The sequence below is a fragment of the Cricetulus griseus genome, chromosome 5 (genome assembly GCF_003668045.3).
Source record: "Cricetulus griseus strain 17A/GY chromosome 5, alternate assembly CriGri-PICRH-1.0, whole genome shotgun sequence".
Taxonomy (NCBI): Eukaryota; Metazoa; Chordata; class Mammalia; order Rodentia; family Cricetidae; genus Cricetulus; species Cricetulus griseus.
Window position 1 is genome coordinate 123,021,225 of NC_048598.1, and position 27,578 is coordinate 123,048,802.

A 27,578-nucleotide genomic window follows, 5' to 3' on the forward strand; every position below is an offset into this window, starting at 1 on the left:
TTTAACCAAACACATCTTTATTTTCTTTTTTATTTTTATAATTGCAATCAGACCAATTTAAATTAGAAGCAAGATTCTTTTACATGTCAATCCTAGTTCCTCCCTCCCCTCCTCCCCTGCCCCTTCAACCCCTATCCCAACCTCTTTCTGCTATCCAGGGAGGGTGAGGCCTTCCATGGGGGATCTTCAGAGTCTGTCATATCATTTGGAGCAGGGCCTAGACCCTCCCCATGTGTCTAGGCTGAGAGAGTAACCATCTATGTGAAGAGGTCTCCCAAAGTCCATCCGTATACTAGGGATAAATACTGATCCACTACCAGAGGCCCCATAGATTGCCCAGACCTTCAAACTGACATCCTCGCTCAGGGGGTCTGGAACACTCCTATGCTGGTTTCCCAGCTATCATTCTGGGGTCCATGAGAAACCCCTTGTTCAGGCCAGCTGTCCCTGTGGGTTTCTCCAGTCTGGTCCTGACCCCTTTGTTCATCACTCTTCCCTCTCTGCCACTAGATTCCAGAGTTCAGCTCAGTGTTTAGCTGTGGGTGTCTGCTTCTGCTTCCATCAGCTACTGGATGAAGGCTCTAGGATGGCATATAAGGTATCATCAATCTCATTATCGGAGAAGGGCATTTAAGGTAGCCTCTCCACTATTGCTTAGATTGTTAGTTGAGGTCAAACTTGTAGATCTCTGGACATTTCCCTAGTGCCAGATTTCTCTTCAAACCTATAATGGCTCCCTCCATTGTGGTATCTCTTTTCTTGCTCTTCTTTATTCTTCCCCTGACTCAATCTTCCTGCTCTCTCATGTCCTCCTCTCCCCTCCTCTTTTCCCCTTCTCTTTCTTCTAGTTCCCTCTCACATCTTTATTTTCTAGTCTTCAAAAAACCAAGTTCTTCTTTTCACAAGATAACCAGGATTAACTTAGAAAAAAACAGATACCTAGAGCTGAAAAGGTGGCTCAGTGGTTAAGGGTGCTTACTGCTTTTGCAGAGGACCCATGCTCAATTGACAGCACTCACACAGTGGCTCACAACCATCTGTAACTCCAGTTCCAGGGTACCAACACCCTCTTCTGGCCTCCTCAGGCGCTGCACACTTGTGGTGCTCATACATACATGCAGGCAAAAACACTCATGGAATATTTTTTTAAGAGAAGAAAAATAAGCATTTATCTTCAAAGTATTTCCCTTTAACAGGAACCTTGGCTCTATAGACTCTAAACATTAAAACTTCAAAAAAAAAAAAAAGACTACTTCTTTGCCATTGTAAGACAAAACAGACCCCAGTATAAGTCAAGGCAATCCATTCACGCTTCAGGCCTCTCTCCAGGAAGCAGCCTTGTTATATTATTCCCAATAATATAATATAGCAAAACGTGATTTAATAGAGTCAAACCCTGTGATATTTTCCAACATCATGTTGGCACAGTCATCAGTCATCAAGTCCTAGAGGTGTACCAACAATCTCTTTAACATTTTTATTACAGTGTGAATTCTTGATTCTCCATTACCTGCCCACAAGCTCTAGAGGCGGGAGCTGCAAAAGGGGTGGGTGTATCCTTAGCCACCGTGGCCATGCTGGAAGTAGCAGTGTCTTTCCATTTGAAGTCATTTACCACAAAAATATGTGATATTACATACTAATTACCTTGACTTAGCCATTCTACAATGTGAGCATGTCTTTTCTTTATCTTGCTCTCTCTCTCTTTCCAGTTCTGGGTCTCAAACACATCTTTGTACATGCTTGAATACAAGGTTGTATAACTGTGTTGATTTGATTGGCCGGTCTTAAACTCACTATGAAGCTATAGATGACCTTGAAATTAACCCCAGCACTTGGGAAGCAGAGGCAGGCAGATATCTGGGAGTTGGTCTACATGGTATCATCTTGGTCTACATGGTGAATTCAAGGACAGTCAGGAGTATAGAGAGACCCTGTCATAAAACTATATTCATCACTTAAAGTAAAAGCATACGGTGGGGTTTATAACAAGCAAGTAGAATGTATGACAACATAGCTGTGGCTATAGCTCAATTGGTAGAGTGCTTGCCTACCTAACCATGCTTGAAACCCAGGTTCCATCTCTGGTACCATATAAACTATGTGTGACGGCACACACATGTAATCCTGGCACTTGGGAGGCAGAGCCAAGAAGATCAGAAGTTAAAGGTCATTTTCAGCCACACAGGGAGTTGAGGCCAGCACAGGCAACTTTAGGCCCTGTCTCAAAAATCAAACTCCAAACTAAACAACAAAAAAGTCTGTGTGCAACAAAATGCTCCTGAGGAGATTCAGTGGCCACTTATTCTAAACGTTGAAACATCTGGGTATGCTACTTACTGGCCTGAGGTGAGGCAAACATTCTACATTTTGTAACACTTCCATGTGACCATACTTTGAGTAGCAGCAAACTCCAGCTCATACAGCTTCCCGTGAAGTAACAGCAGAAAGTGCCTGGTTCATTTAGATGCACAGTAATTAGTGACCAGAGCTGATGAAACATTGCAAGACACAGAATCAGCTACAAAAACAGACTGGCCTTGGGCACTGTGGGGAAGAGCATGAACTTTAGTTCCAGGGGCTAAACAAAGCTGTTGTGGGAGAGGAAAGGTCAAGGGAACAGATGGGCATGTTCAATGTGAAAAGAACAGACAAACAGTAGGCTAGCCATTTGGGCAAGTGACAGGCGATGGGGTGGAGGGGCTGAGATTCCGAGAAAATCAGGACATTTGAGAGATTGCAAGGCTGGGAGAAGCTAGTTGATGGTCAGAGAGGGAGGGTCAGTGTTGGAAGCATTGGGGGATCGTTTCCTAGTGATTTGCTCCTCTGTCTACTGCAATCTGCAGCTTGAGTCATAAGCCAGCTCTAAGAAAGATGTTTTGTCTTTGAAGACCGCAGCAATACTTTCTGCTACATCTGAGGGCCTGTGCCAACTCACCCTCCACACACCTTTCTCCTTTGTAATTATATACTTGCACTGGATGCCAGACTCCAGACATATTGTGGAAAGGTTGGTCTAAAAGCCTCTTCCATGCCAAAGGTAATTTGCTTTATGCTTCTCAAGAGAACAGGGAGAAGCTAACAAGAACTGATTACATCACTTAGCTGAGACAGGCCCAGGGTCCTTGTCAACAGATGTTTGAATTTAAGGCCTCTAGACTGTAATCTAAGAGAAAGGGGATAGATCATGGTTTCTTTCTTAGATGTCTGGGGCTGGAGGGTTGCCATGGTTATGCTAACTCCCACCTCCACCTATACAGGCTTTGGCTGAGGAGTTCCTGCCCTGCTGCAGGACTCCAGGCCTAGCCAGCTGCATTGTTCCTGTGGCCTCAGAGAAAGAAAGTGTGGGTGGGCCTTCCGGTGTCTGCTCCAGTGTGACTAGGCAGATGACACCCTCAATGGCCTTAGCCATTCCAGAGATTACTTTGCCTTTGACCCTTTGTGAGCCCAGATGCCTGACAGAAACACAGCTACCATTTGGTTCCAGGAGTCGCTGCCAATCACTCTAGTCCCAATGGCAGGTCACAGTTTCCATGACAGAGGAGTGTTTGCTGGGTATTTGAGGTGCTGGTACTGAAAGGCCATTAAGGACAAACGTTTTCAAGACTGAGGCTCTACAGGACCTAAAAATCAAAAACTTTGATGTCCCCAGAAGTGGTGACTTCTGAGGCAGGCCTTCCAGAAAATTACAAGGATTTATAGAAAATGCCTCTTTCCTTTGTGTGAAAAGTCATGGTTGCCCCCAGCATAACTACATACAAGAGACCTGTGTGGCCTATGAGATGAGAGAGCATTTCTGTGGTATCACCAGTTTTTCCTGCACTGGTGACTGCAGACACTGGGATCCTGTAGCTGGTATAAAAGAGTCTGGGTCAGCCTTCAACAGGGCCCAACAGGAGGCAATGTTGGCCCCCAAAGTAGTTAGAGCATGCTGTCCTAAAGCCATCCATTGGAGGTCACTCAGGCATGCCCACACAGACCACCTCCTCCCTTTCAATGAGTTTCAGTTTTCTGAGCAGCTGCCCTGTAGGTCTGGTAAGAGCCAAAAGGTTTACTAGAAGCATGAGGTTTGGGGGTGGGGAAATGACTCAGTGGGTAGAGCATTTGCTGTGTCAGTGTGAGAACCCAAGGTTGCATCCCCCAAATCCACTGAGGCCCAGAAATGGTATTGTGTGTCTAGAATCCAAAATCCTATGAGGAGATGGGAGACAGAGACACAGGAACCCCTGCAGGCTCACAGGCCAGCTAGCCTGATGCATGCAAACAAGATGGAAGGTGAGAAGCGACACCCAAGGTCCTTCTGACTTCCACACACAAGCTATGGCACCCGCTTGTCAACACACGCATCGTCATAGGCACACACAAATATACATACACAATGAGAAGGAGGGAGAGGGGGATGGAAGAGGGGGCAGAGAGGGGAGGAAGGAGGGCGGGGTTTGGGGAAAGCCTTTGATGCTAGCCTTCTGGTTAACCTCTGCGTTGACCTCTCTCTGCTTGGGCTCTAATCCCCTGCTTGGGGTCATTCCTGCATGGTCACCCTGCTAATCCTATACATCCACGTAAGTGACTTCACATTCCTGTGACCGCCATCAGATGGCAGCTGGGCTGCTTCTCCTTCACTTTCACTGTGGACCTTCTTCATCTTTGGTTAGATGTGAACTCAGTGAGTGGGAACAATCCTCACACAGCCATCAGGCTCTGGGCTTTTGTGCATTATGCTTTAATAACATTTAGTGCTGCTGGTAAATACTACTAGAAACAAAAGTCTGCAAAGATTCCCATTGCCATCAACTCGCCTCTGCCTCTTAGAGGCCTGGTACCCTCCACAGCCCAACTTCATAGACAGGAATCACATTTCATGTAGACACTTTGTAGGTCTCCTTGCAGCACTAGAACATGCCTGGAGGCTTGCCAAAACTCTGAGGGCTGCTTTGGTTTTCTGCTATACTGTATCAAAAAGGGCTTTAAATCGAAAAGGCTGTCAAGCACATCGGTAAGATCCCTCTGTGGTGTGCTGACTCCTCTGCCTCCTGTGTTATTTTTGTATGTGACACAACATCCTGAGAGAGATTTGAGACAAAGGAGAAGACAGCACCCACATCTGGTTGCCTCAGGATGAAGGTTGTTTTGTTGGTCTTATTTTTTTTTTAAGATTTAGTAACAATGACAGGGTGATTGCCATTTTTGGTTGTTTTTTTTTTTTTTTTTTTTACATTTTTTATTATGTGTACACATGTATGTGCAAATGCTCATGTATGGTGCATGCACATCCCACAGCATGCTTGTTGAGGTCAGAGAACAACAGAACAGCTTATAGGAGTCAGTTCTTTCCTCCCACCATCTGGGCTTCTGGGGACCCAACTCAGGTTGTCAAGCTGGGTATCAAGCCCCTTCTTGTCATTTTTACTATTCTCTGTGATGTTGGCAGTTAGAGCCAGGGCAAGCACTCTACCACTGAGTCACATTCCAACTCCAGTATGGTTATTATTTGTTTGTTATCTTTTAGGATAGACAATGAAATATTTACAGATGACAAGGCATAATGCCTGGGGTTTGCTCCAAACAATTCTACAGAAAGTTGTAGCTAAAGTGGTCATAAACGGTAATTGCTGACAGTAGGTGGTAGGTAAATGTCGCTTTTTCATATGCCTGAGATGTCCCATCTTGACAACTATAAGAAGGCAAAAAGGACAGACTGAGAAGTTGTGCCTACCTTGGCTTCTGCAGACCTAAGCCTTTTCTTCCCTCTCTCACACTCTCTGTCCCTCCTGGGTGGCTACCTAGCTAGAGGGTTGCTGCCTTCTCAGAGCAGTGCCTATGTAAGCCACAAAAAGCTCTTTGTGTTTGTGACAGGGTCTTGCTATGTAGCCCAGGCTGGCCTTGACCTTATTGTCCTCTGGCCTCAGCCTCCCGAGTGCTGAGATTACGTGAGTGCCATACCCCTGAGAAAGGGGAGCTTTTGCTGTGGACTATTGGTCTGGCTGCTTGTAGGAGGCACACACAGGATGCTGAGATGGCTCTGCTTTGTCAACTAACCATTCTTCAAGTCTGAGAACTAGCAGGGGGACATTTGGAGCCACTGAAGCTGCAACTTCTGACACACTCATGAGCCTCACCCAGGGCTATGAATCAAACTAAATCCCGGTGACACTTAGCAACCCTGCTTACCTCCCTCCCTAGACTGCCTCTGGCCAGACACAGCGTCTGCTGGAAGGGGCATTCTTCGTTCTGTCAATGCCAGCTTTTATGATGTTACCAACAAAGTTGGTATAGGCATCCCCAAGGTAGAAAGCACATGTGTCCTCTGACCTAGTCTCAAGCCTCTCAATGTGGTTCCCTGGTCTTCTGAGGTCTGAGCAGTGCAAAGTGACACAGGGGACCCTAGAAACTCCCCTTGAGCAGACAGAAGATGGATTAATACAACAGTTGATAGTCATAGTGCCATCCTAACTTTAGGCATTCCTAACAGAGAGTCACCAATCTCTGGGGTGATTGTGATTTGCACTGTGCACTGTGATTTGCAAAAGTGGATCTTTGTCTGAGACTAGCAATTAATTATACCATTCCATAGGTCACATAGACAGAGCAAGGGAGGCTAAAGACCAGGATGTTTCTCATATGACCGGCCTACTACTTTACTCCAAGGCATCACCCCTCACCTTGAAAGCAGGCTGTGCCCGTTGCCCCTGTCCCTGCTGAGCCCACCCAAAGCAACTCTTCCTGCTTCTTAAGGGGGCAGGCAAGCTGGCTGTTCTTACCTTCGAGCAGAGTAGAAGGCTTTATTTCTCACTTTCTTCTTGTCCTACAGGCTGGCAAGTCTAACTCATTTTTGTCTCCTTCTGTGTTCATTCATCTTATACTAAGACAGGATGTGGACCTGGGGGCTATGAAGTGACTAAGACAATCCTTTGGATCACAAGTCCCTGTCTTTTGTTCTTACACACCCTGCTATTTGGACCCTAATCACTATGCCAGTGCCTTGGTTCAGGCCCTCAACTGTTCCCAGCTGATCTCCCCACCTCAAGGTAACCTTGTGTCCTCTAGTCAACATCCTCTTGTCACAAATGACCAAAACCCAAACAAGAAAGAGGCATAGCTCATCTGACTCCTGTAACCAAACTGTGCCTGAGCATGGGTGGGTCTGAGGGGCCAGCTTGCCCAAGAGCCTCCTTCCCCTACCCTGAGGGCTGAGATTACAGGCCAGCTGCCATCCTGCCCAACTTTTTGTGGGTGCTGGGCATCTAAATTTTTATCCACTGAACCATCTCCCCAGTGCTGCTTAGAGATCCTTAAAGACACAAAGTCTATGGCCAATGTTTTCATTTGCATTAAATCCTGCAAATGCTCGCTGCTCCCAGAGAGCTTGCAACATGGTCAGATTTCAAAACAGTCGAGGACCCTAAGCACAACTGTAACCAATTTTAACAGAATTAATATTTAAAGAAATGTAAAGAATACATGTTTTTCAGAGATGGTAGAGTTTAAGAATAAATTCTGAGAGATGGATATCTTTGGATTCCAAGCCCAGTCCTTTCCTAGTAGAGTGACCTTGGGTGACTCACACAGCATCTCTGAGTCTGGATTTTGTCAGTCCACTGAGTTGCTGCAGAATTAGATGAACTAATGCTATCAGTACCCAGACTGAGTCCTGGGCATCCTAAAGGCAGGTTCTCTCCACCACTCACACCCATTTTCTTTTCCTGTTTCTTCCCTCCTGTGTCCTCCTGGGACAGAAAATCTGGGTCAATGTGAGTAGCTGCTTAAGTGAGAGGAATATTGACGAGAAAAACTCAGGAATTATAGCCTTCAGGGAAGCAATAACATTTCACTTAAAAATTGTTTGAGCAGAGACTGTAGACATTTGCAATTTGTATGCAAATAAATGAGACTTCTCTGTCCTGAGCTGAGACATAGCCCTGGGCTAAAGCTTGTGGAAGGCCCCTGCTTGGGCAGAGAAAACTCTGTGAGCTTCGCTCCACAGCCAGTTTAAAGGAATGGCTTACCCAATTGGAAGCCACAGCCTCCACTGCCTACGCCCTTTAAGGACTTCATTAGTATGTCAGACAGCTAACTAGCCAGGCTGCTCTCATGCGGGCTTTCCATATCTTCTCTTCTCCGCTGAGTAATCCATGCGTTCCCACTCATTGTCTGTTTAATCAGGTACTGATTTGGCATTAACTTGCAAACACTGTGTCTCCTGCTCTTGATGAAAAGGAATTTGCACTGGGTCAAACCTCACCTGATTTCATAAAAAGCCAAGTCAATAGACAAATTAGAAGAGGAAGCTGGGAACAAACTGGCATGTGTCCTCCAACTCTGACTGGCAGAATCAAGGAGCCTCGGTTTTATTGTTATGTATGCTTATGCATTCATTCATTCAAGTACCTTAGGTGCTGTGGATATGTCTGTCTTCATGGACATAGTTTGTAATCCAGTAACAAAAACCAAACATAGAGACAGCTCTAATACAACCCCGATTCAAGATAAAAGAACAGACAGCCAGGGAGCCCCCAGTAGGTCCCCTCAGCCATGTGTCTAGGAACAGAGAAGCTGAACCTCATGAAACACCTGCCACTTATTTATTCATTTTTGAGAAAAAGTCTCACTATGTAACCCTGGTTAGCCTGGAACTCATTCTATAGACCAGATTGGCTTCAAACTTGTGGGGACTCATCTGCTCTGCTTCCCAATTACTAGGATCACAGAGGATCACAGATATGAAGAGCCAAGCACTACTTTGCACTTTGTTTGTTGGTTTTGTTTTGTTTTTTTGAGACAGGGTTTTCTCCGTGTAACAGCGAGGTTATCCTGGAACTCGCTCTGTACACCAGGTTAGCCTTGAACTCACAAAGATCACCCGCCTCTGCCTCCCAAGTGCTGGGATTAAAGGCGTGTCACCACCATTCGTCCAGGACTTGGTACTCTTACCTTATCTTACATCACTTGTCCATCTCTTGGATCCATCACTGCCAGGCTTTCTCTACTTGCGAAACTGACAAGCACAACTTTCTCTGTAAGAGGGGGCAGGAAGGTGAGGCAGTCTGTGGCTCTCAGGCTACCCTCTACCTCACAATCTTCCAGCCTCAGCTCTGTGATGCTGGGATTACAGGTGTTAATCATCATGCCAACATCAATGCTCTCTCTTTGACTCCTACAGACACTGAGCTGGGTCTGGGGCCAAGGTCAGAATCAAGAAAGATATCCTAGCTTGCTTCCTATTCCCTTGATAACACACTCAACCAAAACGGCTTGGGGAGGAAAGGGTCTATTTGACTTATACTCAGTACACCATCCAGGGAAGCCAGAGCAAGAATACACTACTCTCCGGCTTTCTCACCATGGCTTACTCAGTTTCCTTTCTTCCCAGATGACCCCAGCTTGTGTTCTGGAAGGATCCGTTTTGCCTTATTCAGAGCCTCATCCATTCACTGATTCATTCGTTCATTCATTTACAAATACTTACTGATGAATTTTTTTGTGCCACACTCTGGTGGTGGTCCAGCTATGAACAAGGCAAATATTCCCACCTCCACAGCCAGGTTTCCTTTGAGTACCAGGCCTCCTCCTGTGTATTTACTTCAGCTCACTTTCAAATGTCACCTAATCTCACAATGTCTCTAAGACATTCGGTGTGAGAGTGTATAAGTTTTGTGTTGGTTTCATTATCCTCAACACGAGGATTACAGCATAAAGTTCCAGGGTCAATGTGAACTCAGAACCGAGACATAAAAGGCAATCAGGATGGTAAAAAGTGAGTATCCTGGGTCAAAATAGTATTTTTGCTTTATTTTCTTTGCTTTAGGTCTGTAGCCCAGCCTGGCCTTGAACTTATAGGACTCCTCCTGCCTGGGCTGCCTATCATAATTTTATAAACATTAGTTTATTTTTGTGTGTAGGCAGGGTGTATGTATGGCATGTGTATGAGGTCAGAAGACAATTTGGAGAAGTTGGTTCTCCCCTTCCACCAGGTGGGACCTGGGGCTTACAGTTCAGGTCAGCAGGTTTGATGGCAAGTGCCTTCATTTGTTAATCCATCTTGCTGGCCCAGATCTCATGATATGAGCACTGACTCTACCTTCTGTTAACTGGGCAAAAATTTTAAAGATTTTTGTGTCTTTTTTATTTTTCGTGCATATTAGTGTTTTGCCTGCATGTATGTCTGCGAACCATGTATATGCAGTGCCTAAAGAGGTCAGAAGAGGGCATCGGATCCTCTGGAACAGGAATTACAGATGGCTGTGAGCCATCATGTGGGTGCTGGGAGCCAAACCCACAGGTCCCCAGCAGGAACAAGCAGTGCCCTTAACCACTGAGCCATCTCCAGCCCACACTGGGTGATCTTGAAGGCATGTGTTGAAGTGTTAATGTCTCAGGGAGTCCTTTCCTGCCTTTCCTACCTCACCGATGGTGTTACCTTAAAGAATTGTGAGAAAGTTGAAATATGTGACTATCAGTGTATGCCCAGTAAACAGTGGGACAGCTCTGAGGTCACTGGGAGAAGGAGACATAGAAAGGACCCATCATGTGACTCACAGAAGCCGGTGTTAATCCTTGATTAATGGATCTTTGGGATGGAAGCTTGTCTAGAAGGCAGCCATACGTGGCTGCTAGTGGGGGAAAAACTCATAAATCTCAGGAAGAAATTCTGGCACATCGTAGCGGGCTCAGTAGCAGCCCTCAGCCTGGACCCACACCCACCCCAGCTCCAGAGGGATCCATCACTGTCTAAACCTTGTGGCAGGCACCCTACTTAGCATGTGTGAGGCCCCAGCATACAGCTTGGCTTTAGGATGGCTTGAGGGGCTTGGAGAGACCCAGAGAGCCAGGAGAAAACAAATGTTTCTTGGGTTTCTGGATTACTCACCTCCAATCTCTCCACCCAGAGCCACAGAGTCTCCCAGGCCTCTTTAAAGGAAAAGAGTAAAACAAAACAAAACAAACAAAAATCCAGCCCTGGAGAAATAATCACTAGTTCAGGTCTGGCCTCTGCAGCTTTCTTTGAGATCCTTCTGTGGGAATGGATTGGTCTGAGTCACCACTATGCTGTGTACAAGCAGAAGATGCCCAGGTTGCCGGGCAGTGGTGGTGCATGCCTTTAGTCCCTCGGGAGGCAGAGGCAGGAGGATCTCTGTGAGTTCGAGACCACCCTGATCTACAAGAGCTAGTTCCAGGACAGCCTCCAAAGCCACAGAGAAACCCTGTCTCGAAAAACCAAAGATAAATAAATAAATAAATAAATAAATAAATAAATAAATAAATAAATATGCTCAGGTCACCCAGCCTGGCTTCCCCTAGACCTACCCAGCACAAGGCAGTTGTCATCCAGGATGGAACCTGAACCTGTCAGGAAACATCATTTTCAGAAGGGTAGAGTGTCTCATTGACTCACACCTGTTCAGCTGGAACCTCCAGCTCACCCTGAATGACCCAGAAAGCCCCATTCCTGTCTTACTCTGCAAATCCCACCCACTCCATCTCCAAACAAAGGAAAGGTGCCAAAAAAAACTCAGTTCCATATTCTTAACAGCTACTGCAGTTGCTAGCCGCCCAAGTCCTCACCTAAAGTGGTCAGCTTTTGACCATATTTGAACACAAACCCAGCTTGTGTAGGACACATCATCACCCCCTTGCCTACAACCTATAAAGTCTCCCTGCTTTTGTTTGAGGGCACAGCTTCTCCAGACTTGGTCTATGGGACTGGAGAACCTAGTTGCCTGGGAGTTGCTTTGCTCAAATAAACCTGTTACTGTGTTAGTGTAGAAACCTATTATTGGTGGGGGGCAGAAAACCTATTAATACCACCTTACCAAAAGGGCCTGGTATAGAGCAGGTAGTATGTGTGTGTGTATGCACATTTTTCTCTTTACTGGCTACTTACCAGCAGCTGCTGGCCAAGAGAACACAGCCCCTCCGCTACTCCATGACCAGGTCTTTACTGAGCCCCTGGAAGGGAGCTCCTCTTACCATGAGAGAAGCTGCTTGGGCCCCCTCCCTTCTGGAAGAGTGGTGACTCAGACCAGCATAGGAGACACACAAAAAATACCAGACAACAGTTGGGTGGGGCTTCTCTATCTGTCTGTGTGTGTGTGTGTGTGTATGTATGTATGTATGTATGTATGTATGTAGAGCATAGCCCCGCCCCTGCTCCATAGCCAGGTCTTAGCTCCAGACAGGGAGGTCCTCCTACCAGTAAAGAAGCTGCCTGAGTTCCCTCCCTTCTGGAAGAGCTGTGACTCAGACACCAATGTGACTCACACATAGGGGACAAACACCAGACAACAGTTGAGTGTGGTCATGGGGACATAGTGAACTCTGGCCTTTCCAGGTTTCTTTTCCTGGTCCCTGGTGGAGAGGACCACACCCCAGCCAGGGCCGTGGAAGAGTCCTGAGGCCTCCTGACGGGTAGTGGAGCAGTCACAGGTATAAATGGGTAACAAATGGAAGAGCCTTATTGAGGATCAAAGGCAAGTGACTAGGAACACCGGTGGGCAGGGAGCACTTGAGTTCTGTGCTCTGCACCTCAGCAACCAGTCAACCAGCCAGCCTGTGAACCAGACAGGTAAAATACAAAGAACTGAATCCAAATCCCAGGACCTAGGAACTGCTTTCTGTTGGACAAGCAGGAGGCTGACCCTAGCACGGACATTGCTCCTATATCCCCAGTCCTTGACAGTCCTGCAGGCTGATTACTAGCCAGTAGTTAGCTGGGTGTGGTGGTCTGAATGAAAATGGCCCCCATAGACTCATAAGGAGGGGTATGATTGGAGGTGTGGCCTTGTTGGAGGATGTATGTCACTAGGGGTGGGCTTTCAGGTTTCAGAAGCCCATGCCAGGCCTAGTGGCTCATGGTCTCTTCCTGCTACCTGCAAATCTAGATGTAGAACCCTCAGCTATTTCTCCAGCACCACGTCTGCCTGCAGGCCGCCATGCTCCCTGCCATGATGATAATGGACTAAATCTCTGAACTTTAAGCCAGCCCCAAACCCAAAGAAATGTTTTTCTTTCTAAGAGTTGCCATGGTCACGGTGTCTCTTCACAGCAATAAAACCCTACCTAAGACACTGGGCTAACTAGTTGATGGTAGTAAGCTAGGCTCCCAGAGGGAATGAAAGACAAAGAGAAGACTGTGGCCAAGAGCTTCTGCAAGGACCACAGACTGTAGACAACTTGAGTGCTCTGCAGCCAGTCAGATATTTGTTCTAGACCCTTTAGGCCCAGGAATCATTTTGAAGAATCCCAGGCTAGCTGCCCTGAGGTGTGTGTGTGTGTGTGTGTGTGTGTGTGTGTGTGTGTGTGTGTGTGTGTGTGTGTGTGTGTGTGTGCATGTGTGGTGGCAGAGGGGGTTGTTAGCAACACTCTGGTCTGTCTACTGCAATTTGTTTGTTTATTTGGGTTATTTTGGGATGTGGGGGGGGGGTGAGACAGGGTTTCTGTGTGTAACAGCCTTGGCTGTCCTGGAACTTGCTTTGCACACCAGGCTGGCCTCCAACTAACAGAGGTCCACCTGCCTCTCCCTCCGGAGTGCTGGGAATTTCCACTGTAGTTTGTACGCACACCAAGTCAGTACTTATTTTTATATGGATAGGCTTAACTTCTGATCACAGAAATGGTGGGGTTTGTCTATTGGTTTCCATGGAAACTGTTAGGTAGAGCATCAAGCAAGTCAAGGGCGGTGGGACTCTTACAGAATGACACTGCTGTTTTTACTCAGGAAGACCGCCATGTCTGAATGCTTTCCTGTGTACAGAGCAGGGGAAAGGCAGGTCTGAGAAACTAGATGGCTCCCAGGCAAGAAGAGAGAATTGCTGAAAGGCAAGCATGGTGGGATGGCCATATCTATTCCGAGAAGCTGTTGGATTACTATCTCTAAGCAGCCAACAGGGCCTTTGTGATGAAGCAAGGAACTTGGGCTCAGCCTGACATTTGCTTCCTGGGTCCCAGCCTGCCCTAGCAGCAAAGCCACCTATTGGCTCCCCTCAGAACAGCTGTCCCCAGATACGGGAGAGGGTTCACCTTGAGCATATTCAGTTTAATTCACTTTTATAGGATAGGGATCTGATTCCCCTCTGGCAGTGGAAACTAGTTGAATGCTTGCAAAGTCAGAAGTCAAGGCACCGGCGCATGTGGACATGTAAGAAGTGGTTTATTCCAGGTGTGTTTCATAAAGACAGCGTCCCCCAGGACAGCTTAGTGGCACATGCTTTGGTCAAGAAGAAAAGCAAAAACAGAGTTGGATTGAGTCCCCACAACGGAGAGCTGACAAGTGCAGAGCCTGGTCTGACCACAGGAAATGGGGAGAGGTCTTCTCAAGGCTGAGCAGCAGTCTGTACATTCCAGAGAGAGGCCCAAGTTCCCAGCCCCAAGGGCCACGCTGGAGCACAGCCCAAGTCTCTAGGGAAAAGCCTCTACCCTGACCCCAGTTCTGTCCCGAACTGCAGCAGGAGGATTCCCAGATGGACATGGGACCAAGGCCAGTTCTGCAGAAAGCAGTGTATGAGACATCGTAATGGGATTGGCGAAGCTTGGTCACCACGTTGAGAGGCCCCTATGCTGAGCCCAGGGGTGTGTATGTGTTTGGCACAGAACTGCTGAGAGGATGCTAGTGAGAGCCAGAGGTGCAAGGAAACTGCTGGAGAACCTTTCAGAGTGGGTACCACAAACCAGGTACTTGGCTCCTCACACCTGGCGATGGACAGGACAGGCCCAGCAGGAAGGGTGATGGGGCAGCAATGCAGATTGGTGGTAGAGCTAGCTCATTCTGAGCAGAGAGGATCAGATCTCTTAGAAACCAGGAAGCAGGGAAGATCCAGGCTCCACCCCCACCTAGGAAATTGCATCTGTATATACACATGCAATATTCTGGGGATTTGTAGACTTTCTGGAGTCTGTAGGATTCCCCATGAATGTGTGGCTGTCTGGTCTATGAAAGAAAGACTGGGTGCCTCTGGGGTAAGAGTGACCTCCTTAGGCTGTCTTGCTTTGGGAGGAAGACCCCAAGAGTTCTGGCTACCAACAGTCTTTGACCCAAGATTATACTGTGGAAGCCAGTGGCGGGAAGAGGCCGGCGATTCCAGGATGATATTGATGTGTGGTCTCTGTGTTCTCAGTAACAAGAGAGGAGAGAGCAGGGAAGTCTTCACACAGATAAAGCCACTAGCCAGCTTCACAGCTCACTGTGACAGGTGGCCTTTGGAAAAGGGTCTGGGCATGAGGTTCAGCTTGGGTGACCTGGTTCTTACTGATTGGGAAATGGTTATACTCCAGAAAGGGGGTCCCATTTGGACCAGCCACTGTGCCCCGTGACACTGTGTTTACAGAGGCAAATACCTTAGAAAAGGTGTGTGTGTGGGGAGTCTAAAACAGTGAGAGGAGGTGAAGGTAATCCAGGGTGTATGACCAGGAGCCCATTAGTGTGGACAGGGTACCAACTGGTCATAAAGGCCCAAGAGTGAGGTCTTGGCCTGACATATGGCTAAGCAGAGGTAGAGTCTGCTTAATAAATTATGCCCCAGACCCCTCTGCAGCCTCTTGCTAAGAATGTGGCCACCTAGAGGGGCAGGCATATGCTGGGCTTGGGGCCCGGGGCTAGCAAAGCATGGACAGGTGATATCCTGGAAAGAGACCTCACTGTATTTCTGTTCCTTCAAGCTGTTTCTCCATCTCTGTTCTTCCTTGGATCCCCCATCCTCTTCTCCCAGGATGCATCCCTCCCTCATCCACCCACTGGACTGAGCCCCTCAACCCTTCCTGTTCGTGAGCTGCCCCTGCCTTCAGCCTCTTCACACGTGCTGTCTTCTTATGTTGAGCTCAGGCTAGCCCTGAGACCCAATTTGGCCCCTTTGTAGGCATTCTGTCCTTATCCCTGCAAGGCAACAGGGGGAAGGTCCACAAACCACTGTCTGGGGCCCTCAAAAGAGCCAAGGGAGAAAACAAAGGGCCAGGAACAGCTGCCAAGTCTCTGCCCAGGACAGCTGCACACTAACCATCTCCTCTCCCAGGGCAAGACTGGGGTGGCACAGAGGACATGGAACATGCCCCCACACCCTCCCTGAACTAGCTGTGGAGAAACGTGTGGTAGGGGTGTGTACTGATGATCCAGTAGAAATGTGAGGTGATGGGAAACAGTCCGCTTGACACTCCCCCACCCTAACCCCTTCTGGTCCCCGAGTCCCATGCAGAAGGTACAGGAGGCTGGGGGCTACCATCATGTGTGTGGCAGCAGTTGCCATTGCTGGGCCTGGGCATCTGCCTGACACTTGTTGGTCACCAGCTGGGCAGGCTTTGTCTCCAGGCAGAGGCCGCTGACTGAATGCTGGATGAAAGATCCTTTCCTTCTCCATTTCTGGGTAGAAGAAGGGAGAAGAGAAAGAAAGAAGAAAACGATTAAAAATAATACTATGTGAGCTGGGGGTGGGGCTCACTGGAACAGTGCTTACCCAAGATACACAAGGCTGCGAGCCCCATTCCCGGCACAGGACCAAAAAAGGAGTTTGTATCTTCATTTCATGTGCTCATACATGATACTGCACATGCCTAGGACACACCACACTCATTTGTTTATGTGTGTTTGTGTGTATGTATAAAACTGTATGCATATGTATTTCCCTGCACAGGTATGTGAGTGTGTGTGTTCATAGAGGCCAGAGGTTGATGGCAGTTGTCTTCCTGTATCACGTTACTTTATTTTTTGATACAGGGTCTCTCACTGAACATGGAGCTCCTCAACTGAGCTAGGTTGGCTGGTCAGTAAGCCCCAGGGATCTCCCTGGGTCCTCCTCCCCAGTGCTGAGATTACAGGCTGAACCTGGCTTTCCATTTGGGGGCTGGGGTTCTCCTGATTGCACAGCAAGCAATCAGGAGAAGAGTTAGCCACTGTGCTGTCATCTCCCCAGCCCTTATTCCCCCCCCCCTCATCTAAAACAGACAGCGTCCCTCTCTGAAGTGCTCACTTCTGTAGTATGGCACAGAGTTACTGTATAGGTCAAAGGAAGCAACCCCTCCCATGGGCTGTGTCCAACCCAGAGGGGTGCTTTATTTGACTTGCATGGTGTTATTTAAAACCCAGCTTAGCTATCACATGAAAATCTACATTTCCAGTTTCTCTTTGGAGATGAGAGGCCCAGTTTCTATCAGTTGGCTGGGCTGGGGCTCTCCCTGCTCTCTACTTTAGGCATGGCTCTCTTTCCAGCTCTCCCGAGTCCCAACCTGGTCATGACTTTTCTTCCCTGGCAGCTTCCTCACCAGTTTCCCTGCAGGCACCTAGTTAGTGAGCCCTGGTTGAGGTGAATCTCTTCTTTATGGGAAAAACGGCTTTCGTCTTCCTGCAACCTTACATGCCTAGCCTGGCCTATAATCCTGAGTCCTAGTACTTAAACACTCAAGTGGAAAGTGGCCATCACCTTTGCAGTCATGGCTCATGCGGTGTGGTGAGGCCGGGAGACTTGAGTTCCCAGGAGGAGGGAAGGGACCTCCCCTGGCCCTTGCGGCTCAGGCTTAGTGCCGCCTTGGCACCTAACTCTCAATAATGTGGTGACTACTCCTTTCACCTCTTTTACCAGGTTTCAGAACCAAACCATGCTCTTCCTTCTTCCCTTCTTGAACATGAGCTGTACGTCCCTTGGCCCGGGGAAGTGATGAGAAAATGAATAACCCACTGGCAGAATTCTTCCTGCACATGGAGAACTACTAGGCAGCCTTCCTCACCGATTCTCCCAGCCACTTCATCTGGGGCCTGTGCAGACACAGCACAGGTTCAGGCACCCACCCTCCTGCCCCTATTTGCAGATTCCTCTGGCAGTGCAGCAAGCCCATTATTGCAACCTGGGGGATGGCTGAACTGGAACCTGCTGACTCCACTGTGCCTCGTCTAAAAGCTCAGGAGCCTCAAGGACGTGTGAAGCCAGCCCAACTGGCCTTGGTTGGAATCAAGGCCAATTTGGGCCCTGGAAGGAAAGCCCAGAATCCAGAATGTGCTGACAGTGGGAGAGCTGTTCATTTGTCCTCCGTGGCGGTAAGAGGCAAGACACCCAGAGCGCTGGAGGGGTGGTGGTGGTGGTGGTGGTGGTGGTGGTGGTGGTGGTGGTGAGGGGGTGGCTAGCAAAGCTTGTAGGAACACAATGAATGTAGCTTGTGGACATACAGGTCCTGAGGATCAAACACAGGCTGTCGGGATTGGCAGCAAGCACCTCTACAACCCACAAAGAGCTTTCATAGAGAAGTTTTTGAGTGGGGGCTACCAGGGCAGGCACCAAGAAACTCTGACCTTAATATAGAGAAGGCGTTCATGGGTTCAGGGTGGGGTGGAGGCTCCAGCTGAAGGGCAGACTACACCAGCCCCACGGCAGGAGAGGGCAGAGCTTGAGCTGCATCTTGTAGGCTGAAAGCCAGCTGAAGAGGCCAGACAGTCCAGGAAGCAGGCTATAGCGTCGTGCTTCCCTGCCTCTCCCACCCTACCTCTCATACACACAAAGGCTGGAACCTGGACTGCTTTTTCAGAGCAGAATAGCAAACTTCCACTCATCCCTAAAGAGAGAATTGACCCAGGCATACAGAAGAGGCGTGGGAGGAGAGCCTGAAGGCTCGGTCTGAGAGCCAGCCCCCCACTCCCACCCCAGTGCCCCACCTTTGTACAACCTTCAGCAAGCTGTGTTACCTGCAGGGTGGACAAGGGAAGGGCTGTAGTGGCCCGGGTCTTTGAGCCCATGCTTTAGGGAGCAGGGAGCCCTTTTAACCTGGAAGATTGCAGCAGCGAAGGGAGGGACTGACTCGAGAAATTTAGTGTTTAGTGCTCTGTCACTAGCTGCTATTTGCCTCAGGCAAGTGACAACATTTTTCTGAGCATCACTTTTTGCTTCCACAAGTAAGCCTGAGCTGCTTTCCTAGGACACACCTGAGGCTACTTACGTGAGCTTGCAATCTGGATCTCAGATGCCCGATGAGGCAGCAGTCAAGAAATTCTTACTAATTTCTGGCTTACATCTGTGATCTTAGGAGTCACACTGACCTGGGTTTAAATCCTAGCTAGTTGCACGCTTTCCCAGGGTTGGGAACTGATGGCCTGTGTCTAGGGAGCTTTGGCTCACTCACTGTACAACACAGTTAGTGGAGAGTTATCAGGCGGCTAGAGGAGGGTATGCAATGACTGTCAATGTGAAACACCCAGCACAGTCTGGGAGTCAGAGCGAGCTTATTTGAGCTTTGGAGTTGTTGTCAAAGGCTGGGCAAGCAGCATTAACAAGACAAACTGCTCCTGCCCTCAGACTGGCAGGACTAATGTTAAACACTTAGCTTCAGTGTCCGCTCATGAGTGAAATGATATGCTGGACCTAGATGATGCCAGAGGCTCCTGGGACCCTCATTCTAGAGGGCTTATTTGAGAGTACATGCCTCAAGTTGGGACTCCTCAGCCAGTGCCTGCCATCCCCACTCGGTGTCCCATAGGGCAGTTGGCCATCTGTGCCTAGCGGTGGTGACTTACCTGCTTGCCTTCTTTAGGGTTGCAAACTTGCAGTATTACTGGGGACCCAGGGGAGGACATTAAGGTGGAGGTGGCAGCCAGGCATTTCCCTTGCTGCTGGATGAGGTGGTCACTGAACAGCCATGCCTACAAGACAGGAAAAGGATAGCTCTGAATGGACAGATTTAGGTAGACAAGTGATTAGGCAAAGAAACTGGGGACTTTTTCAGACTTATAATGAATAGCTGTAAAAGCTAAAGGAGAGTATTCATCTTACAGTTTCAATTTTTTTTTTTTTGCTTCATGTTTGAAAATGTTCATAATGAAATAAGATGAGGAACCTCAGCTGGAACCAGACAGAGTGCAGTCAAAGAGGCTCTAAGGGATGCTGGAGAGAAGAAAGAATGTAAGGACATAGGACCTGGCTAGGTCCATGATGGGGTCCCCACAACCTGATGGGGACCCTCAAGCATTCGCTACATGCACAGCATCCTGGAGACCCACAGCCCATCACACACATCCAGGCTGCTGTACTCCAGCATAGAACTGGGAAGCATTTCTTCCTTTAGAAGAAGAAGTGAGGGGCCCAGGGCTGGAAAGGGATGGGCATGCACCAGAGCAAAGTGTGAGGAGCCCTGGGAAGGAGGAGGTTTATGGAGGTCACACACAGAATAACAACGAACAGAGAGAAGTCCTAACCCCAGTCCTGCCAATGTTCTTGGCTCCTGTCCTGTTCTTACCTGGGCTGGGGGAGGGCTCTTAGCAGACCCCCGGCAGATCCCCATTCCCAGAAGGAGGTCACCAGCTGTGTTCTGGCCCTGGGATTCTAAGCAGTTGACTCCTTGCTTAATGACACCAGGGAGCACTTCCTTCGCTGGGACACTGAGGAGAAAGGCAGTGTCAGGCTGCTTCTCTGCCCACGCTAGCTTAGCCACCCCTTCCTCCAGAAGGCAGCACACAGTCACTGAGGTCTCTGTGACTAGCAGGCCTGGCTGCAGGGGAAGGGGTGGGTGTCAGAGGGATGAGGGATGGGAAGTTTGAAGGGGGTTGGGAGGGGGGAAATAGGATTGTAAGAAGGAGGAGGAACAGCCTTGACTCTAGTAGGTTCTTATGGGAATGCCAGGGACTCCCTTAGAGGCCAGGCCTGAGACACAGGGGACCCTGAGAGAACACTCAGGCCTGACTCACAGGACTCCTCAGCCCAGAAGCTGATACCTGGGAATCTAAAGGTGACAACAACACCCAATCCCAAAATAACAGGGAAAGAATGATTTTGGAGTGGCTAACTGAAAATGTCCAAACATGCAAATGTGTTCAGTCTCAGTATAACTAAAGAATGCGTGTTAGAGAGCAATCACTATGTGTTCCTCATATATTTGTGTGTGAGTATGTGTATGTATGTTTTAAACAATGCCCAGTGTTGTTGTCACCCATGAGGCTGGATCTTGTCCTACTCTTATATTGAGAGTATAAATTAGCTAAAACCTTGAGAGAGCAGTGTGGGATTAAGCGTCAAAATCCTTAAAATGTGCATGTCTTTGACCTAAGTTTAAGAAATTTATCCTGGTGGTGGGGGCTGGAGAGATGGCTCAGTGGTTAAGAGCACTGGCTACTCTTTCAAAGGACATGGGTTCAATTCCCAGCACCTACATGGAAGCTCACAACGGTCTGTAACTCCAGTTCCATGGGATCTGGCATCCTTACATAGACATACATTCAGGCAAACCACCAATGCACATAAAATAAAAATAAATTATTAAAAATAAGAACCTCTTCTTAAAAACAGAAAGAAAGAAAGGAAGGAAGAAAGAAAGGAAGAAAGAAAAGAAATTTATCTCATGGAAATAAACTTGGTGTGTTCAAAGATCTTCGTATGAGAATGACCGATAGTGAAATCATCGGATGTTCTGGTTATCCAACAGCTGGGATGGGCTAGAAACATCCATAGGATAGAAACTCTGCACCATTACAAATGACTGTGGAAAAACCTGGAAATGCTCACCCTGCTGCTGAGGCAGGCTTCAAGCTATCACATTGAGATATATATGCATTGGTGTGAAGGTGTCAGATCCCCTGGAACTGGAGTTACAGACAGTTGTGAGCTGCCATGTGGTTGATTCAAATTGAACCCAGGTCCTCTGGAAGAGCAGACAGTGCTCTTAACCACTGAGTCATCTCTCCAGCCCCAAGCTACCCCATTAGTAAAACATCTCATTGCCAGGAGAATGCTTAAATACATGTACACATGTGGACACACACTGATAACCCCTGGGTATCAAACCTAGGGAGGCTGCCATCTCCAGCTGGCATCCATCACAAAGCATCAGGAAAGCAGGAGGGCTCAGAAACTGACCCCAGGACTCATGCTCCCTGCTCCCTACTACCTCTGTCCAGAGAGAGCCTGGACCCTGGGAGGGGACATATCTGCCACTCCTTGATATGGAAACCCTTGAAGGATCTCAGCCAAAGCAGGTCTTCCCCAGGCTGTTCAAGAACCCATGGGACCCCAGAACTTATTGTTCTCAGGGAGCCTTGGAAAGCTCCCTTCGCTCCGCCTTACACCCTGGACTCCCCCTCAGAACCAGAGTTTCTGTACAGGTCCAGAGCAGAGGTTGCAACTGCAGGTCCTGGGCTGAATGTGACCATCAGACACATTTCATCTGATCCACACAGAGGGGTTACTGCTGCTTTTAATCAGGCAGCAATTAAAAAAATCAGGGGACTGGCAGGATTGCTCAGTAGGTAAAGGCACTTGCTGCTAAGCCTGACTACCTGAGTTCAGTCCTAGGGACCTGCATGGTAGAAGGAAAGAACTGACTCCTGCAACTTGTCCATATGCGCATCCAAGTCCCCACCCAAATTAATTAAAATATTTTTAAAGGCTTAAGGTGGCTCTAGTGCAGGGAGTGGGCAGAGACAGGCAGTTCTCAGGATGCCAGCCAGCCAGTCTAGTCAACTGGTGAACCCCAAGGTCAGTGAGAGAGCCTGTCTCAAAAGATAAGGTGGAGCACAACAGTGGAAGACATCCAGCTGTGGCATGTCACTCCCACCCATGTCTGCATGCACTTCTGCAAACACACACACACACACACAAACATGCGTGTGTGCGTGCGCACAGAGAGTCAGAGAGAGAATTAAATTAAAACCTTCAGGGTCATAGAGCAAAAACTGAATCCAGAATCTCTTGAAACAAATGGGAAGACCAGGCCCCCTGTGCTGGCACACCCCAGCAACACTCATCCCGTCTGGAGGGGCAACCTCACTCCCTGCTGTTCACCCCATCGTTTGACTTGCTTTCGCTGCCTATCTGATTGCTGGAAGGAGCCAAGCTTGCAACTCCTACCAGGAAAAGTTTCACCCTTCCTGCAGAGTTTCCCTCTCTGCACAGACACAAGCGGCCTTCCACGGCCTTTGAAGATTGAGAGTTGTGCTCCAGGGGAATGCATCAAGGGGTGCAGGGTTGTCCTGATCCCCTGTGCTCTTCTGCCCACTCCCCATTGCTTAGGGACATGTGCCAGCTGACCAGCTGTCAGAAGTGGCAGGCACTGGCCCTGTGAGGCTGCCCAGTGAAGCTTGGGCAGGAAGTTGTGTTGGGCAGCAGTGTCAAGAGCAGACGCAGTTCCTGATGTACACCGGCGGTTCTAGTTGGCCAAGATGGCAGTCGTCCTCATCTTCCTCAGCTGCCCGGCATAGCAAGCCAACCTGTCCTATCTACAGGTGGTCTCCTGTGCCTCCCTCAGTGACGCGCCTCTAAGCAGGGCTGCCATTAGATCTTACAATGCCTTCTTAGAAATAGCAGTAGCAGCCACTGCTCAAACTGCCTTACTCCGCCTCCTAGGAAGTTGTTACAGCATACTATTTTGGTTGGAATGCTTCCTGCCATCTGCTTGAAGTTATTGTAATGAGTCTACCGTGGCCACTATGTGACTAGCACCCGTATAAAGGTGTGATTCAGTCTGTACTGCTGTTTGGGACAGTTCTAATAAAGGTGGTGAATTAGCAGCTACCGAGGCCAGCTGAAGCTAGGCCTGAACACAGAGCAGAGCTGTGGCAGGATTGCAGGCAGGCCTGGCAAAGGATCTAAGGATCCTTGGTGTGGAGGGACAATGACATCAATCTGACCCACCCCTGGCCCCTCAACCTTAGACCTGGAGCTGAGCCAGCTAGATAGGAAGGAACCATGGAATCAATGGGGGGAGGCGTATTTTGTCCTGATTTAACATTACACACTATTTTAATACCCTGCCCTGCCTTGGGATAGACCCAGGTTTGGGGTTGAGAACTTCTTCCTCTGGGGTGGAGGGCTGAGGTGTGGAGAGGAAGGACCGATTTCCATCTCCCCAGTGTCCCTCCCCACAGGCTCCCTCCCCTCATGCTGACCTAGTGTCCAAAATGCCATCCAAACGTAGGAACTTGACAGTGTGTAAAACACTGCTGCTTGCTTCCTCTGTGTCTCAGAAGGGCCACATGGATAAGCACGTGCTCCTCATTCTCAGGATGTTCACTTGCACTCTTGGGAATCAATGTTCCACACTCCTCAGCTAGGGGCCAGAGGGCTGGCTGCTTGCTGACTTGCTTCCAAAGATATATAGCTGGTATAGCTTGGACTGTTGTTCAAAATTTCTTAGAAATTTCCAAGAGTCAGCCTGGGCTTACTGGGCAGGCTGTATTTGGAATGTTGAGTTGTACTATCTGGGTTCAGGATCTAGCTATTTTCCAGGACTTGGCTGTGACCTAACACTGGGAACTTTCCAGGCAGTAGACATGCCCTCGGAGAACAGAGGTCCCCCTCTTTGTAGAACTTGTAGGCAGGGAGGGGTGGAGTGTCCCAGGGAGCCATGACAATATCATGAGAGAAAGAAGCAACAGGGGAATGAACAGGCTCCCCAGGAGACTGTTCTAGAGGAAGGGGCCAACTCCAGACACTCCCAAGTATTGCTCACTAGAATTTATTCTCTCAAAAATGTTTCTTTTAAAAGACGTTTACCCAGTGTCTATTTTGTGATAGACACTATTCTAGGGGCTGGAGGAGAGCTACAGACAAACCAGTGATGGCTTCTGCCTTGGGCAGCTTCTAGGCAAGTGCAGGAGGTGACATCAAATTAACGAGCTAGGGGTGTATGGGAGATGCTGATATAGGCCCCAGAGGAATGCCAGAGAAGGGTGCTGCTATCAGTTTAGTGTTCAGACAAAGTGTCCCCAAGGAGGGGACAAACAGTCAAAGTCTGAAGAGGGCAAGGAAATGAACTGTGTAACCAAGACGCCAAAAAGGATTTAGAATCGGGAAGAAGGCCCACCTTGTCACAGTCATGGCCCTTTCCTACCTCAGCTCCCTTCAGAGCACACACAGCCACAAGCCCATTTGCATTTCACTCCCTCTTTGCTAGAGCAAACATTTCCCTGTGCTTGTCTCTGTGATTATATACTAATGGATGCATAATATTTGTTTAAATGGCTGTATCAGTGAGCCAGTGAGCCAGCCTAAGAGTTAGCTGCATCTCATTTTCCCCCAGCAGACTGGCTGGCAGGGTCTGCGGTCAACAGCTCTGTGCCCTGATGACTTTATCTCCTTGGGATGAGCTTCCAGCAGAGGGAGAACAGGGTCAGAGGTGAGGAAAGCTGGAGGCCTCAGCTGCATAATGCAGTGTTGTTCTCCTAGGGAGACAGCATCCATTTCTAGTCCGGGAGCCGGTCTGGTAAAAATGCAGCCCTCCCACGCCTGACTGATAACTCATGGTAAAGCCTCCTCTGTTCCCTCAGAGCCTTTGAGGGAAGACGGATGCTTGGCAGCTGAAGGATGCAGCCTCAGGGCATCACAGGTCACTGGTCCCCAGCCCTGGAAAGGGGCCTGAAACTCACGTGAGCTCGGGGTAGACATTCTCCAGGTACCAGCGGAAGGACTTGCAGTCCATCTTCTTCCTCTGCTCGATCCGTGTTGCCACACTGAAGGGAGAGACAAAGCCGGGAGAGGGCTGAGATGTGGGGAGGAAGGCCTGAGGGAACACAGAGAGACTAGCCCCTATTTCTCACATATCTCAGGGAGTTAACACTAACATCTGACATGAACACTCAGTTCCCCTGTCTCCCCCTCCCCTGCTACCCTGTGTCCTCTTTTTAATCCCTGTCTGGATTGCAGGAGCCATACTTTGCCCTCAGCCTCTGGCTCCTATGGACTCCTGTTAGCATGTACAAACTGTACTCTATTTATTTATTTATTTATTTATTTATTTATTTATTTATTTATTTATTTTGTAGAGGGCAGAGGATTTCACCAACTTCTGCTTTAGGATACAGGGTCTAATGTGAACATCTTTCAGGATTTGGCAAGTCACAACTTTCTGAGGTGCAGCTGGGACAGGCTCTTCAATTTCCTCACCTTCCTCAGCTACACCAACCACAAAGGCCACCGAGGACCCAGGCAGCCATCTCTCCAAGTAACTAGGACTCCACTGAGTGGAGGGAGGCAATGGGGGATTTGGAAGAACCCACCTGCCAAAGGCCTTCCCGATGGCAGAGGGCCGGGCCTCATAGTAGTATTGCTTGTATTCATCCATCCATACCTCTGCAGTACGCTTTGTATTCCTAAAAGCAGGGAAAGCAAAACCAAGTTAGCAGAGAGGGGAAGAGCGGAGGTAAGTTCTTACAGCTTCTAAATGTGGCGGCGGGGGGGAGGGGGGGCTGAATCCATGATGTCCGCTAGGCAGGCACTCCACCCCTGCTGTAACCGCAGCCTCTTTTACTTTTATGGAGATATGGTTGCAGTTAGCTACCTGGGCTGGTCTTGAACTCAATCTGTACCCCTTGCAGGCTTTGAAGCAGCTGGGATTACAGACCTGACTATTCATCGATTAACAACATACACTTAAAAAGGAGATGAGCTCCATGCAGCAGAGAGCAACAAGAATCCTGGCAGTACAGGAAAAACAACAGTGGCTTGGGTGAAATGAATCACTACAGTCTTTCTGGAGGGTGATCTGTCAGGACCCATGACAGGCTCTCCACTCAAAGGGATCTGTCCTATTGAAAGACCTGTCATGTGAGCCAAGGGGACACACACAAGAATAGCTGCTTAACAAAAACATTGGCAGCAAAATAAATGCCCTTCAGTGGGAAAATATTTATATATAATGGAGGGTGAGGCAGCCTTGAAAACAATGCCATGGCTAGTGATGCTGAGGAAGAAGGATGGCTGTGGTACTGTGCCAGAGAGTCGGGCTGCTAGAGGAGTGCATGGCAGCAACCTACTAACACAACCTATGGAGGGTGGGGGGTCTCTACATACAAGCTACATAAAGATCTGACATGATCAAGCAGGTAGTTCTATTTAGAGGCTTTCATGCTAGGTATACCAGCAGCTGCTTTTGAAAAGATGAATGGGCAAATAGAGAGAGAATGAGTGGAGATGACTTTCACTTTCTTCTTCAATACTACAGAGAGTCATTATCACAGACATGATACGTAGATAGCATCTGCATATAGAAGTTGGTGTTGTTCCTGCAGTAAATTTACATGACTTTTGCTATAAAAATGGAATGTAAGGGGGCTAGACAGATGGCTTGTTGCTCTTACAGAGGACTTGGGTTCAGTTCTGAGCACTCACATGGTGGCTCATAACTATCTGTAACACTATTTCCAGGGGATCTGGTACCTTCTGGCCTCCTTAAGCACCAGGAATGAGCATGGTACCCACACATACATTGGGCAAAACACTAATATACAGCTAAAAATAAGTACATAAATATATATCTTTTAAAAAATGGGGTGGGATGCCAAGTGGTGGTGGCACACACCTTTAATTCCAGCACTCAGGAGGCAGAAGCAGGCGGATCTCTGTGAGTTCAAGGCCAGCCTGGTCTACAGAGTGAGTTCCAGGACAGCCTAAGTCTATACAGAGAAACCCTGTCTGAGAAACCAAAACCAAACTAAACAAACAAACAAAAAAAAATGGGGTGGGAGAAGTCAAAGAAAACATTAGATCATTCATTAATCAAAAGTGGAAAGCATTGCTTCAACCCACGCAAACCAGCATGAGGGGAAAACATGTTCTTAGGACCGGATGTGTACTCAGGACAGTCCCTCCCCCCACAAATCCTCCATCGGAACCATGGGTCATGGGATA

At 48.4% G+C, this 27,578-nt stretch overlaps 1 protein-coding gene across 1 annotated transcript in view; it reads right to left on the bottom strand.

The window, feature by feature from the left end:
* Positions 1–19,081: 19,081 nt before the first annotated feature.
* Positions 19,082–27,578, bottom strand: part of Galnt16 (polypeptide N-acetylgalactosaminyltransferase 16) — a 36,410-nt gene continuing 27,913 nt past the window's right edge. The window contains exons 11-15 of the mRNA XM_035445869.1: positions 25,949–26,041; positions 25,319–25,402; positions 20,200–20,341; positions 19,481–19,606; positions 19,082–19,123 (exon numbers count right to left, since the gene is read on the bottom strand). Coding sequence (XP_035301760.1) covers positions 19,082–19,123; positions 19,481–19,606; positions 20,200–20,341; positions 25,319–25,402; positions 25,949–26,041 — 487 coding nt within the window. The remainder of the gene's footprint in view (positions 19,124–19,480; positions 19,607–20,199; positions 20,342–25,318; positions 25,403–25,948; positions 26,042–27,578) is intronic.